Genomic DNA, 14921 nt, shown 5'->3' on the forward strand with positions numbered 1-14921 from the left:
CAAGTCAATTGGTTTGCTGGCTGGATGACCCTAATTTCCACTTTTTCTGCCAAGTTTTCACACTCGGTGTCAAGTAGAAAGTTGTTTAAACTTCATTAAAAAAATTCATCTTTTCTTGTAGATTAGTGGTGTTAGACCAATTGCATTTTTACAAATTTGTAATGGCCTAATTGGAAATTTGACAATATGATAAAGGCTTAGTGGCAGTTGGACCAAATGCGACAAAATTTTGTAGATGAAGTAGGATCAGATCATGTGGGATGAGAGCAAATGGAATGTTGGCAAAATGACAAGTGACAATTTTCCATCTTGTTCCAGGGCCTAAGAAATGGAATATTACCACTTCCCTGTATTCAGATTTACCCAAATTTTATTACATTCAGATTGTATGTATGATGCAAGTATTTGGAAGGCGAGATGTTGAATGTCCTTTGATAAGTGGTAATTTAGTTCTCCATTTGAGAACTCTATCCCCCAGTTTCCCTCAATCAATTCTCTTCTCCAAGTACGACAAACCCTGACTGCCCCAAGCAAGCAATTTAAGTATCAAAACACACGTTTCTTGACCTCTGTCCGAAGATAACACAACCGCCCAAGCGCGGTCCCTGCAAAGCATGCCATAATTTTTATTCACTTTCCTTATTTCGAGGTCGATTTTCTTTGTTCGAAATTGAAAATGGACTAACATTGGATTTCTGAATACAATATGCCTTGGAAAATGTGATTAAATATCGAATACAATAATTTCATACTGAAGTTCCTACTACAGGCAGAGAAGTCTTACGTAATAGCACAGCTGTTGTTTATCATTTCGTCCTTGGCTCAACGCTCATAATCTGGCCTGTGGAGGTGAAATTGAGACAGCGGGGATTATCTGGCCAAGCGGGGTTGATCAGGCGGGTGTTTCATAAAGCTGTTCGTAAGTTGAGAGCGACAGGTGATCCTGTCTTGCGGTAAATGATACACACCATTGCCGATGATTTAGCGCGCGAGAAAGGATCACCAGTCGTTCTTAAAGTCGCTCTTAACTTACGAACAGCTTTATGAAACAGCCCCCTGGGCTTGGAAATGATTTTTGGGATTTACAAACGCAAAATGGGGTATAGAACCACAGTTTGCAATCTGAACTGCGGTCTTTCTCAAAACAAGGGTTTGATGTAATGATGCTTTCAGCTACAGTACTTTATAGAACTTGGTAATTTGGATTAATTAAGCTTTATTTTGTGTAATACAGGTATTTAGCAGTCTTTCAAGTAGGTCGAGGAGCTTACATGAACATCGTCTAGAAAGTCCTCATGGGGCGCTTATAGCATTATATTAATGGTCATGCACAGGGCACAGTAGAAAAAGGTTGATATATCTGATTGTCAACCTCTTTATTTTAAAGAAAAAATATAGATGAAATGTCTTATGCATATTCAAGTAAAAATTGTTGGTGTCTTATTTTATAGATTGTTGGAATCCTTGTGTTGTAATGGTATAAAATGTATGATCTGCATTGGTGATATAAATATCTGGATAATTCTTGTTTAAGGCTTGGTCCAACAGACATAAAAATATTCATAACGGATACATCGGACATGCAAAATTTCAGGGTGGCTCCATCAATTTTCGTCTGCCCCAGACAATGGACCAAAATGGGCGAATAGTAAAATCACAGTAGATGGATGCTCGATGGATAGAGAGCTTATGAAACACGTATGCAAAGAGTTCACAATGGATACATAACGTTTTCCAACGGATGGCAATATTCTTTTCCATTTTACATCCTCTCTGCATCTGTAAGTGCATTGGGACCGGGAATTTAAAGAACAAATCATCAGACTTTATAATGAAGAGAGATGTCAGTAAAGTATGAATGCAATATCACCATTAAGTCTGTTTACAGGAATTGTTTTCTAGAGGTCAATAATCTATCAAATGTGCATTGATGTATGCAAGCAAGGAGATGATTCTTATGACCTGACCTCAAGGACATCCATGTTTTATTTTGAAATTGAAAGTATAGTGCTCGGCTAACAGATTGGTTTTTGTTTTTGTGGCAGTTTGAACAGGTTTTGAGAATTCCCCACTGTGTATGTGAAATGAAAATAGATATAACTCATTAAAAAATGAAAGTGAATGCAAATGTGTATAGTTTTTTACCAATTTTCTATTATGAATTATAGTTTTAGAATGTTTGTTGATTTCTAATAAATTTGAAACAACTCTCCTTTCCTTTTAATATCTTTGTTCATGTTTATGTGACTCTTACATAATTGATTAAAAAAATATTTTATTTAAACTAGATCTTGCAGTATGATACAACACTATAAATAGCATTTGCAAAGTCCTGGATTGTTCTGAAATTTTGGTTTCGAGATTAGGAGTTCCAGAAATAGTAGACTCTATATTGAATTCTGTACTCACAGACTGTGCAACGAATCACTAGTAAATGTGTGACCCTGAAAACTTGTAACCAAGAATGCGTCCTGCAGGTTTTCGGGGTTGCTTCGATCAGTTGTCTTTGCATACAGTGGGTGAATAAAGAATTCAAATTCAGAAAAAATAGCATTTTTCTACTAGGCAGTAATGTTGGAATTTGATGTCATACTTATTCCTGTCAAGGATCAGATTACCTGCAGATTTACTACCACCCCCACAGCCCACCGTACTATCCCCCCCCCCCCCCTCTGCCATCTCTCTTTGTTTCCTCTATGTTTGTGTCTAATGGATAAGATGGTCAAAACAACATTTCGTCCAGAAGATATACTTGATTTTTTATTTATTTTTTTGGGGGGAGGGGGGTTACTGCATGGACTATTTGCAAAAAATCAAACACTCATATATGCCCAGGGGGGGGGCACATACGTGGATAACACGCGCAACCAAAAAACACGTAAAAAGGATGTCTTTTTCACGATAGGGCACATTATGTACGTAACGTGACAAGGGTGTCAAAAACACAAAAATAATGAAAAAAGGGTACGGTATCTATTTCGCTAGGGAAGTTACATGTTTAGGGTCAAATTTGCAGGGATGATAAAATTAAAATGTTTTACAAAGGATGCCCTTTTTACCCCAACACAGGGCCCAACATTATGTGTTTAGAGTCCGATTTGCGCGAAGTGTGGAAGGTGGGGTCGTACTATAAACTATATGAAAACCGACGACCGAATGACATGTGACATAACAATAGAATATTCATGTTGTTTAGGGGCTCATTTCAGGGAATATTTGCCAAGAGGGTTCCACAAGCCAATACTTGTTGAAGGGTGCATTTTCAGAATGTGGTAATTACGTGTTTAGGGTGCTTTTCGAGACCCCATGGTCGCATGGTATCCACTCGTCAATGGAAGTGGCCCCCAGGCATATATGGCACACTAAGGTTCATAGACCTATAATATATGCAGATATCTTCTTCACAAAACTCTGAGTCGTTTCCCTGGGGATTTATTCTGTGAAACAGATGTGCATGGGGTAAAGGCAGCAATATTGCAAAACCAAAATATACATATAAGATATCAATATAAAGAGATTTTGTTGAATTATTTACACATTTAAAAATGCATCGACCAATAATTACCAACAAAATCAGGGCTTATTTTTTATACAGAGAAAAACAAATTGAAATGAATTAAGTCAATTCATTCGTCCAATATGGCTAGCATCCCTAGCTACTGTATAGGAAAATTTGCTTTGGAGGGCAATTAACCCAGTAATTCTTTCTTGAAAGAATTAAGAAAAAAGTCTCCCCGCCCCCCCCCCCCCCCCCCCCCCCCCTCCTCATCCGATCCTTCTCCCTAGTTATTTTATCTGTGTTTGATGGATGGATATGGATGTATGGCCTATGGCGCATGCGTGTTTCGCATTTGTCAGATTTCGAGAACAACAGAGTGAACAGCTGACTTACCTCGAAGTCGAAGACTTTTTTCTGTTCATTTTACCGTTTTGCATATTGTAGTGGTATGTTCATTCTTCATTGCATATATCTGAACTTTGGTGATAAATGTGCACTGTGGTAGTTGGGTGATTTCGTTTTGCTGTCGGCTAAGTCGAGAGAGAGATGAATAAAATAAGTTTGCATCGAACTGAGTTTGAACAGTCCGAGTGGGGACGTACCGGTACCGTAGCTTCTTCTTCTTCTGTATCCTTCCTCCGCTGTATCGGAGATCCGCAGTTTGATACTGCATTAATGGTAGCGTTACATATTTTGACGTGAGAGTAAGGTAGATCGAGAGAGGTGAATCTTATGCATGAAATTTAAGACAAGTAGGTTAAGGTCGTTTCTGGAGGAATCTGCTAATTCGACGTCAGGTAGAAACAGGACGGAAGCGGTAAATTGTTGAGGTTCTTGATCATTGAAATACACAGAAAAATACTGCAGTTCCTCGTCTTCTTTTATTAAGTGTAGAAGTGTTTTCCTGTGTGTGCTAAACGCTGGGCAATTGGATAGTTATTCTCACAGGATTGTGATGAGCGTATTTGATATGTGTTAATTGCATGCGCTGGTAATAGGGTTAGTCTGTGTGAAATATTATTATTAGACCGTTACCGTTAGGTCTTCATGTGGTAAGGGGTCCTAAACTAAGGCTATGCACCACTCATCGCACCTTGTTCATTGAATTAGTGAATGCAGAAAAATGGCAAATGTCCACTCTGTGTGTGGAACTGACTGCAGAGTGATGAAAGATTCCTATTCAATTTTTTCTACAGACAGCATGGACAGAGCCAAGACAAAGAGGTAAGACTATTAAGAGGCTGCAGTTAATCTCTAAAATGCAGCGAAGCCCCCACAACAGTACGACAATACACCAGACGGTGGACTGTAGTGTTTCCAGAAGAAGATTTTTGAGTTGTATTCACTTTAATTTCCTTTTATTCTAATAATGTGAGCATATTAGAAATTGAGGCACAGGAAATGCTTTTTTTTTGCATGATAAATCGAGTGTGTAGCTTTTAGGACCCCTTCGACATGGTGTGGCGAAATTAAGAGGTGTTCAGGGAAACGGCGGGATTTTCGTATTACGTGAGTTTTGCAACATTTTCTTGGTTAATGATCTTTAGAATGTTTGCTACAAATTAGTGAAAGATAATTTGTTCAAATATTAAAATTGGCATAGCTTTTATAGTTTGAAAACAAAATGCATAGCCTTAGGTCCCCCTAGCCAGGAGGCTTCTAGAGAGTAAAAATCATTTACTAATGTAAGGTTACTCTCATACGAAGCCAGGGCTGCGCTTCTTTTCTACACGTGTGTGTACCACCAAAACACCTGAAACTTTCGCCCCCGAGATTTCTACTTTCTCTCTAAATGATCTAGCCCTAAATCATGTACATGGGATACAACTTCATTTCCGACATTTCTATGCTATGGATTTTATTTTTAGACAAGAATTCATTAAGAAAATGACAAAAATATGAAAAGAAGGAAGAGACTTGCCCGATGTTTACGCCGCCATCTTGTTTTCTATTGTTCTTCACCCATGATACGTGGGTGAATTTTTTACAGCTTAAAAAATAGGGTCTGTGGAATGAAAACATGTATTGTCTCCCACCTCTCACTTTAGCACTGGAGGGGGGGGAACAAAAGCTGAAAGAATCTACGCACATTCAGGACCATTCAAACTTTCAAAGCTTCAGTCTTGGTTAATTGCATTGGTTGTTGGTCTATACATCTTTCTTCACTTGGATATTGTATGGTAAGGTGTCTCAGCAGGGCTAAAGCTGCACACAATTGACACAACAAATGCAAATATATCAATTTCAATGGCAAAATGCTTTATTTGCACAGTATTTATGAGTTATGAATATGATAATGTTCTTTGTCCTCAGTTATAACATACACTGTACCTCTGTCAGATTAACTAAGAATAACACACTTAACCAGTACTTCTTTGCACAGTCAATTCATGTACATTTTTTATTTTTATTCATCACTTGCCTAAGTTGCCTAATCCTGAATTCATAGAAGATAAAAAAAAATTGTGGGTTGCCTATTCCAGTAGAGGGCCCCACAAAAATATGCTAAATATTAACAGATTTTGAGAACTGGCTGTGGTGAACAAAAAATACAAGGTGTGATTTTTATACCAAAATTATGTTTATTAACACTTTCCGGATTGTTTGGTGTGCATTGCGTAAACTCAACACAGATGAGGTGGTTGCAGACAACAATATCTAATTTATAGCATGTACATGGATATGCGATGGGACTGCCCTGCTTTGTGACAAAGAATGAAAATATAGGAATTCAGCTTTTAAACAGAGGCTGCAAAAAAAATGACAAAAATGCAGAGAAAGCTTGCAACTCATTAGTAGTACTCTCTTGAATTAATAACTTTATGCTTGTATTGCTTGATAGGCTACTGTTTAATTTAGACCTTTGGGCACCGAAATGCAATTTCTTTGCATGGGAAATTTAGTGCATGCATTGTATCATTATTTAGGACCACTTCACAATCCTTCCAGCTTTATTAAGAGATCGATGCACAGAAAAACATGTCATTACTTTATACATTTGCACATGTGCATCCAACTTTTGATGAAGTTTTAATTGTTCTGATTGTTTTAAAGTTTTATGTTTATAATTTGAATCTACATGCTGCTTGTGTGGAATTGAATGAAAGAATAGGCCTGCTCTCTTTTGTTTATTTTTGTGTTTTATTTTGAAATGGTGCTACAAAGTATTGTTTCCAAGCTCACTGCCCTGGCAACATACCATATTGGACCACTGCAACATTTATCAAACATATACCACACTGAATTGATGTGAATTATTTATTTTTACAAGAGTGATACAGTGTCTGCAATCACTGCATGTAATGTGCAGCTGCCTCTTTGTTTACTTGAAAATGTTATATGCAAATAGGTCAGCTTACTCCAGTTTTGTAACTCTCCTTGTATCTGTAGACACTGGTTGCCAGTAATCCTGTGCATTGAAAGGTTATACATCTTTTGTTCCTTAATCTCAATTCACACATAGTACAAGCCTGCAAAAGATAAAGCATTGTGAAGGTTTAGTAAATCAATAGAAAGAACCTAGAACTGTGTATGGTGAATATGGCAGCTTTTAATAAGTGATCACTTTGTGCATTCTTGTTGACTGTGTGACTGAATGGTGAGTGAGTAGAGCTATGAACGTATGTATTATTATTCTGTTCACTGTCTTTGAATATACAATTCACATACTGTTCCATTCCCGGGGGGGCCACTTCCATTCACGAGTGGATACCATGCGCGACCATGGGGTCTCGAAAAGCACCCTAAACACGTAATTTCCATATTCTGAAAATGCACCCCTTAACAAGTATTGGCGTGTCAAACCCTACCCTTAACAAGTATTGGAAACAAATCGATACTCTTGGCAAATATTCCCTGAAATGAACCCCTAAACAAGTACAGGAATGTTTTATTGTTACGGGTCCTTTGGTTGTCGGCTTTACCTTATTTGGTTTAGTACGACCCCACCTTCTACACCTAGCGCAAATAGGACTCTAAACACGTAGTGTTGGGGCAAAAAGGACATCCTTTATAAAACATTTTAATTTTGTTTTATCATCCCCGCAAATTCGATCCTAAACACGTAATTTTCCTAGCGAAATAGATACCCTTTTTTCATTATTTTTGTGTTTTTGACACCCTTTTCACGTTACGTACGTAACGTGCCCTATCGTGAAAAGGACATCCTTTTTACGTGTTTTTTTGGTCGCGCATGGTATCCACTCGTCAATGTAAGTGGCCCCCCCGGGGTTCCATTACTAAATTCCATTTATGCATGTAGGTGTGTAGGTGTGTTTGTTTGGTTTTTTTTTTAAGAGAAAAAATATACAAGGGAAAATGAACAGTGATTGAGTGCTACTGTACATAATTTTTTGTGATTAGTTTTCTATTGTCTGTGTACTGCAGTATAAACTCATCAGTTGATGCTTGCGCACTGGTTTTACCGGGTCAGTAGCCATACTGTGAAAATAACAAGAAGAGCAACAAATTTGTTATGTTCTGCAGAGTGATGCTCCAGTGGAGCTATTCAGAGTACATGTACCAGATCTAGAATTTATATCAATTCAATTCATATCGCAGTAAAATGCAGTATTGCCCATTCAATTAATTCTTGCTTTTATAAACAGCATTTTGCTTTAGAATTTGAATTCGCACTGAAATGACGATTCATATCTGATCCTTTTATTTTTTGTAAATTGACCTTTATTGTATACTGTATCATCATTGTATTCTTGACATACATAGTGCAGCCTCTTAAGTTGTGTACAATACATGCCTTCATACCCCCTTACACTTAGAAATTAAATGACATTTAATTTATCAGAGTGCCCTTGTTATACATTGTATCTCTGCTCAAAACCCATAACTCCAATTGCAAGCTTCTCTGTGAAAAAATAATGAGTCACACTAAACAATCTGGATGCAATTAAAACAAAACAAAAATAAAATTACTGAAATGAAAACCTACATGCCTAGCTGGTGTCAAAATAGGAAGTCATGAAATGAAACCAAAACAAAATACATGAAAATAGACATCAAACTAATAGTGGTAAAATGTGAGTTTTGAGAGGGGTTTGCGTATGTACAAGGCTCTTGTAAACAGTACTCACAATAAAGAAGATTAAAACAGGAAATGACATGAGCTGTAGTTCAGCTCTGTTTTGAAACTAGTTTCCTTTGTTTACTTTAAACTGCAAGGGTATTGTGATCTCTCTTTTGTTCTCTCCAATCCAGGAAATGAAATATTTTGCTGCTGGCTACCAGCATCTAGATCCAGTCTTGCTACACTTGCTGTTAGCAGTTAAACAAGGTATAAGTACGTCAAGTTAGAAGTCGCATCACACCATAAACATCACACCATCGACTGTCAAGAGGGATGAGAGCTTGGAGGTCATTTTTGACCAAGATAAAAAGCAATACATATCATGTGATCTTTGGTACATCCAGATAGAGCTACCAGGAATAATTTAATGTCTCCAAGGACATTTGTTGTGTTGATAGAAGATACATGTACATAATTTATGAAATTAGAATATGAGGGAGCAGTCAACTAAATGTGATGTATTTGTTTATTTGCATAATATGAAAGCAACTAGTCGATCTTCAGATACATATCATCATAATGATGTCTGATTTTACTTGGATGCATAGAGATATCATCATGAAGCAAGCATACATGGAGACTGCAGCTGTATAAGTCATTTGATGAGGCCAAACAATTATTGGCTACAGTGTACATGTATATACTGTGCATTATTGCAAGATACCTGTACAATCTGTAGACTTTGCGGATTATGTTCGTCTGACTGAATTTTGAAAAGTGAGGAACAGACTATTTTTAGGGTGTACTGGTTACTATGGCAACCAGTGGCAACCAGAAAACACCCATTCATGATAACCTCAATGATGCCATCTCTCATTTTCAACAACAGGTAAGCTAAAGTAGATGTATTTCTTTCTTCATCAATAAATAGAACTTGTGTTCAAGAGTTGCCAAATAACATAAATTAAAAACCTGAAAAATGACCATGATACATGTATCATCAAATAAGAATTTCCATACTCAACATAATATGGTACCATTATACTTGATAACTCTTGGTGCACAACACATTCAACACAAAGCCTTTATAGCTCTTTGTAATTTATAGATGTAGAATTCAAAGCAAATTGAACCACGTTATACATGTAGACTGTTGTGAAAAATAAGATTGAAAAGCAAGACGACTGATGATCATCATCATCAGTGATGATTTTCTCTCAGTTTGCTTTTGAATGATAGGCCTAATGCTTAAGATGTGTTAAATATGAGTACATATAAATGCAATTGTGAATCCAACCTTTGGGAATATGCTTACATGTAGACTGATTTGAAAAAAAGGCTATCAGTACAACTGATAATGATATCAAAGAGGATGTTCTTTAGTGTATATATGTACATTAAACTTATTAATATGATGTACAGTATAGTCACTTTATTTCATTATTATTGTACGTACACTGTACTTATTCATACTATGAGAAATGATTTGTTACAGATTGGTGCTTATGACAAGGAATTGTGGGAGGAACACGTGGAACAAAAAGAATCACAGGTAAGATGTGTGCACTTCAAGTGAGTACAGTATTGGATCCATCAAATCGCTATGAGTCACGGACAATATATTATTAAATTTGTTTCTGCTTGTAGTATCCTATGTGCTTTAATGGTACAAAAAATTTCTTTCTGGACTTTTCAATCTTATCCTTGTACAAGGAGAGGTGTTGTGGCTCAGTGGATAAGTCTCCAGACTTTGAACCAGCAAAGTTTAGGGTTTGAATCCTAAATGTACTACAACACTTGACTAGGCGTTCTGCTACTCTCAACCCTGGTAGGTGTTTCATAAAGCTGTTCGTAAGTTAAGAGCGACTTTAAGAACGACTGGTGATCCTTTCTTGTGGTAAATGGTATATACATGTACATTGGCGATGGTTAAGCGCGTAAGAAAGGTTCACCAGTCGTTCGTAAAGTCGCTCTTATCTTACGAACAGCTTTATGAAACGGCCCCCAGGTGAAGTATTAAAATGGTACCCAGTTAGAAGCAATTTCTTGAATGATCGAGTGCCTGATCAGGGTAGCTGTGTGAAAGCAGGGGTAGTAGTATGCATTGCTGAGAATCATTGAAATGTAGTATGCTTCTGGATGTAGTGCATGGTCTAAGGCCATTCAAAGGATCCATCCATTTCTGGAAGGTACATGTACAATGAGGAGCTACATTGTCATCTTCTTTGCTTGCCTTGTTCATAGTGAATATTTGGTGAATGTATGTTTTCAAATATTTTTTTTTTTTATAAATTTTTAATTAGTAATGTTCTCTTGGCAGTCTGAGAGCTTGTGATAGGCTTGCCAGACAGAGCAACAAGGTACTGTATGCAAGCTACATGTAGATTCCAAAAATTTTAGTTCATTCATTTAAAGAATACTACTAGTACATGTAGGTCAAAAGACTACCTGGCTACTCTGTTCCCTGAATGATACATCAATGAAAGTATTTCGTAAAAGAGTAAATTTTTAGCCCCTAAAATTACTGTTGTCATGAAATGAACTTTAATAATATATACTTACACTGATGCATTTGAAAGATTGATTGTGAGCAATTATGATGCATATTGTGCCTTTATCAAAGTGGCTAAATATTTTTGTGACGCATCTGAAATACATGTATTACAGCTTGTATTTTGCCATGTTGAAACTGAAACCACTCTTTTGTTTACAATGTTGTGAAGTGAAAACCAACATTGTATGTCAATTAAGAATTGAAAATGAAACAGTAGTCTGTACAAGAATGGATACTTCATTGATTTCCTTTTCTTGTATTTGAATAGTTCATCACACATTCAAAAAGTTAGTGATCACTCATGCATCTCTGAAACTTGGTTGATTGTTATTGAGCACATCGCTTGTTATCCAGGGGTGAGATAGCACAATTTTATTATCATCAAATGACAATTTCTCTTTGCAGGGTCTAGGAGTGGATACGAGTAGTGCTCAACTAAAGACTGGAAGAGTAAAAACAGAACTGATTGATGTTGATTTAGTGAGAGGTAATTATAATTTCAATAAGTTTCATATACTTATGCTAATTGTCAAGATCAGGCCTTAACTTCTAATAATTTTGGATGCAAGGGCATTGGTAATAATAATTGCAGGGCCCGTTGGGAGGACAGTTTTCGGAACTGAAGTGGCTACCCTGGGTAAATACATGTATACTGTTATTATCATTATTGTTATTTCTATATTACAGCACAAACATGGAAGATAAAAGGGCACATATATCTTGAAGGCCAATGAGAGGGACATCAAGGTCAATCAAGGAGGCATCCACAACCGTGACCTTCAATGGCCTTGATTGATTTAAAGCCCTGTGTCAAAATTAAGATAAAACAGCTGAAGAAATTATGAATTGATATTTGATTTTATGCACAATTCTGTAATTTTGGGATAGGATGCATACATTGTCGTAGGGCAGTAGAATGAGACCACACAGACTTTCATGATACTTCTGCTTTAAACTGAGCCTAAAGTGCTTTATAATGATCATACCCAATATCTCAGTAATTACACCTTCACTGACAGTAACACTGTTTCCCTCATACTTGTGAATGGTGCTTTGACAAGCTTGTGTCCTGTGCACCAATTGTTGCAGATAATAGCTACCTGTACTTTGGATTGTTGTGATAATTGAAATTTTAAAAAATATATAAAATAAAAGAAGAAGAAGAAACCACGATATTTCACTGATTTCTGTCCAGCTTTTATTGGAATATGAATAAAAAACACATAGTTTCATAAGGCTGTTAGTATTAGTCACACACATTCTTATGAACCACTGGAAGTTATAAAGCCAGATACATGTATGTGTCTTACAATGAAATATGACAATATCGATTTGCATTTTTAATGCCGGTATGCAGACTTATTTCATGATAAAATGTATTTTTGCTTATGAATTGAGACAAAAGATTTGAAATATAGGACTTTTTTGTTTGTACATGTATGTCAGGAAAGTATTTTTGGCTCTCATTTTTAGCACTCCATATTCCTGTAATTCAAAAAAGTCATGCTTAAACGAAAAGTTGACACTGAAAACAAAGGTGTTTTTAATAAAAGGAAAAAATAGAGAAAGCTTTTGAAAAGAATCAATCCTAGAACAGAAGTTTTTAATTTGAGAATTTGCTGTCTGCATGTGATGTCACAATCCAAAACTCTGATAATCCATAATCATTGATAGATTTTCACAAAATCTTCACCAATATATTTCTTTATCCACTTCAATGTTGGTGTGTATGATGGAGTACAGTATTGCTAACAATTTGTAATATTTCCTCAATAGGTTCAACCTTTACCAAAGCCAAACCAGAACATGCCTGGCTTGCCACAACGTGGAAGGGCCTTCTCCGTGTGTTCTTCTTTCCATTTTACTTCACATGGTAAGATTGATAGTGACATGTTTTTTTTATTTTCTGGGGATCCATGCATAGTAGGCAAAAAAGTTTTAAATATTTTTCTAGGGCTCTTAGGGGCATTTTGGTGGGTGAATTAGCCCCAAGCCTCCAAATATTTTCTTCTCATGTTGCATACATAAAATAGAACTTGGACAGTCTCTTTTATCATAATTAGCCTGAGACTCATCTAAGAATGTTAATACATGTATGTAATATAGGAATATACGTAATACTTGCTCAATGAAGTTTCAGACTCTTGAGAATAAATTGTCCCTAGTATTAATTCTCTTTTTTTTAACTGAATTTTTGTCTCACCTGCATAGCAGAGTGAGACTATAGGCGCTGCTTTTCCGACGGAGGTGGCGTCAACACCAAATCTTAACCGAAGGTTAAGTTTTTGAAATGACAGCATAACTTAGAAAATATATGGACCTAGTTCATGAAACTTTGCCATAAGGTTAATCAAGTATTACTGAACATCCTACCCGAGTTTCATGTCACATGACCAAGGTCAAAGGTCACTTAGGGTCAATGGACTTGGACCATGTTGGGGGAATCAACATCAAAATCTTAACCTAAGGTCAAGTTTTTGAAATGTCATCATAACTTTAAAAAAATATGGACCTCGTTCATGAAACTTGGATATAAGGTTAATCAAGTATCACTGAACATCCTGCATGAGTGTCACGTCACATGACCAAGGTCAAAGGTCATTTAGGGCCAATGAACTTTGGCCGAATTGGGGGTATGTTGAATTACCATCATAACTTTGAATTTTTATTGACCTGATTCATGAAACTTGAACGAAATAGTAATCAAGTATCACTGAACATCCTGTGCGCATTTTAGGTCACATGGCCAAGGTCAAAGGTCAATGAACTTTGGCCATGATGGGGGTATCTGTTGAATTACCATCATAACTTTGAAAATTTGTGGATCTGACTCATAAAACTTGGACATAAGAGTAATCAAGTATCATTGAACATCCTGTGCGAGTTTCAGGTTACATGATCAAGGTCAAAGGTCATGTAAGGTCAATGAACTTTTAAGTTGGGATATTTGTTGAATTACCATCATATCTCTTTAGTGTATTGGTCTAGTTCATAAAATGTAGAAATAAGAGTAACCAAGTATCACTGAACATCTTGTGCGAGTTACAGTAGTTTTCAAAGTCAGCACTGCTGCTATATTGTATCACGTGATGCAGGTGAGACCGCCAAATGCACTCCACTTGTCATTTTAAGGATACCATTTTGCAGACATAGAATTGTAGGTAGTCCTGCTTGATTTACACATTTTTAGTGTCAGTATTAGTCAACACATTTTTATGGATTAAAGTAGCATTCTAGATTTGTTATTGTTCCCTTTTTCATAGATTTTAACTGACCCTCCTGTTTGCAGTGAATAGTCTTAAAAGCCAGACTACTATTTTCACCCCAAATTCTACAGGAATTGCTTGATGTATTACTAATTAGGTACATGTTCGTTTGTCTTTCATATCACACAGGTGGAGGCAGCAGCTATCAGCAAGCACATTTTATTCAACGCTAGTCCTGTACTTTCTACAACTTGTGTGTGTCGCTATCTTCTATGTTTTTCAACCAAGCACAGAGCAGCAGGTATAGTGCATGATGTTTATTTAAAGCTTAATGAAAGATAGTAGTTGTAATTAATAATGACAATGGCTTCTACGCAATAAATTGGAATATATTAGAGAGATTAAAGGGCAATGCTCACTAATCACATCACGCATAGTTTTTAAAGCATGTTAGGAAATTTGGATGTCTGGTAATCCATGTATTTCTATTTTTCTGTTATTCAGGCCATCTATGTGTTTGAAGTCATTGGTCCTATTCTACTGATGCTGGTTCTGGGAACAACATATACTCAGGTTGTCTCTACAAATGCCAAAACAAAGTCATTGTTAAGAAGATCATCTCGAAGAAAGTAAGCGAAT

General features: G+C 36.5%; 1 protein-coding gene across 4 annotated transcripts in view; it reads left to right on the forward strand.

Moving 5' to 3' along the window:
* Positions 1-3866: 3866 nt before the first annotated feature.
* The window catches only part of LOC121421093 (protein PHTF1-like), a 35484-nt gene continuing 24429 nt past the window's right edge, over positions 3867-14921 (forward strand). For 2 of the 4 annotated variants that reach the window (XM_041615711.1, XM_041615736.1), the window contains exons 1-7: positions 6765-7097; positions 8714-9411; positions 10018-10074; positions 11482-11563; positions 12853-12949; positions 14472-14583; positions 14787-14911. In XM_041615711.1, coding sequence (XP_041471645.1) covers positions 9337-9411; positions 10018-10074; positions 11482-11563; positions 12853-12949; positions 14472-14583; positions 14787-14911 — 548 coding nt within the window. In that variant the 5' untranslated portion in view covers positions 6765-7097; positions 8714-9336. Of the gene's footprint in view, positions 3946-4586; positions 4724-6764; positions 7098-8713; positions 9412-10017; positions 10075-11481; positions 11564-12852; positions 12950-14471; positions 14584-14786; positions 14912-14921 lie in introns of those variants that run through there. The other 2 variants (XM_041615721.1, XM_041615730.1) reach the window with 2 other exon arrangements.

This window comes from Lytechinus variegatus, chromosome 1, assembly GCF_018143015.1.
Source record: "Lytechinus variegatus isolate NC3 chromosome 1, Lvar_3.0, whole genome shotgun sequence".
In the NCBI taxonomy this organism is placed as follows: domain Eukaryota; kingdom Metazoa; phylum Echinodermata; class Echinoidea; order Temnopleuroida; family Toxopneustidae; genus Lytechinus; species Lytechinus variegatus.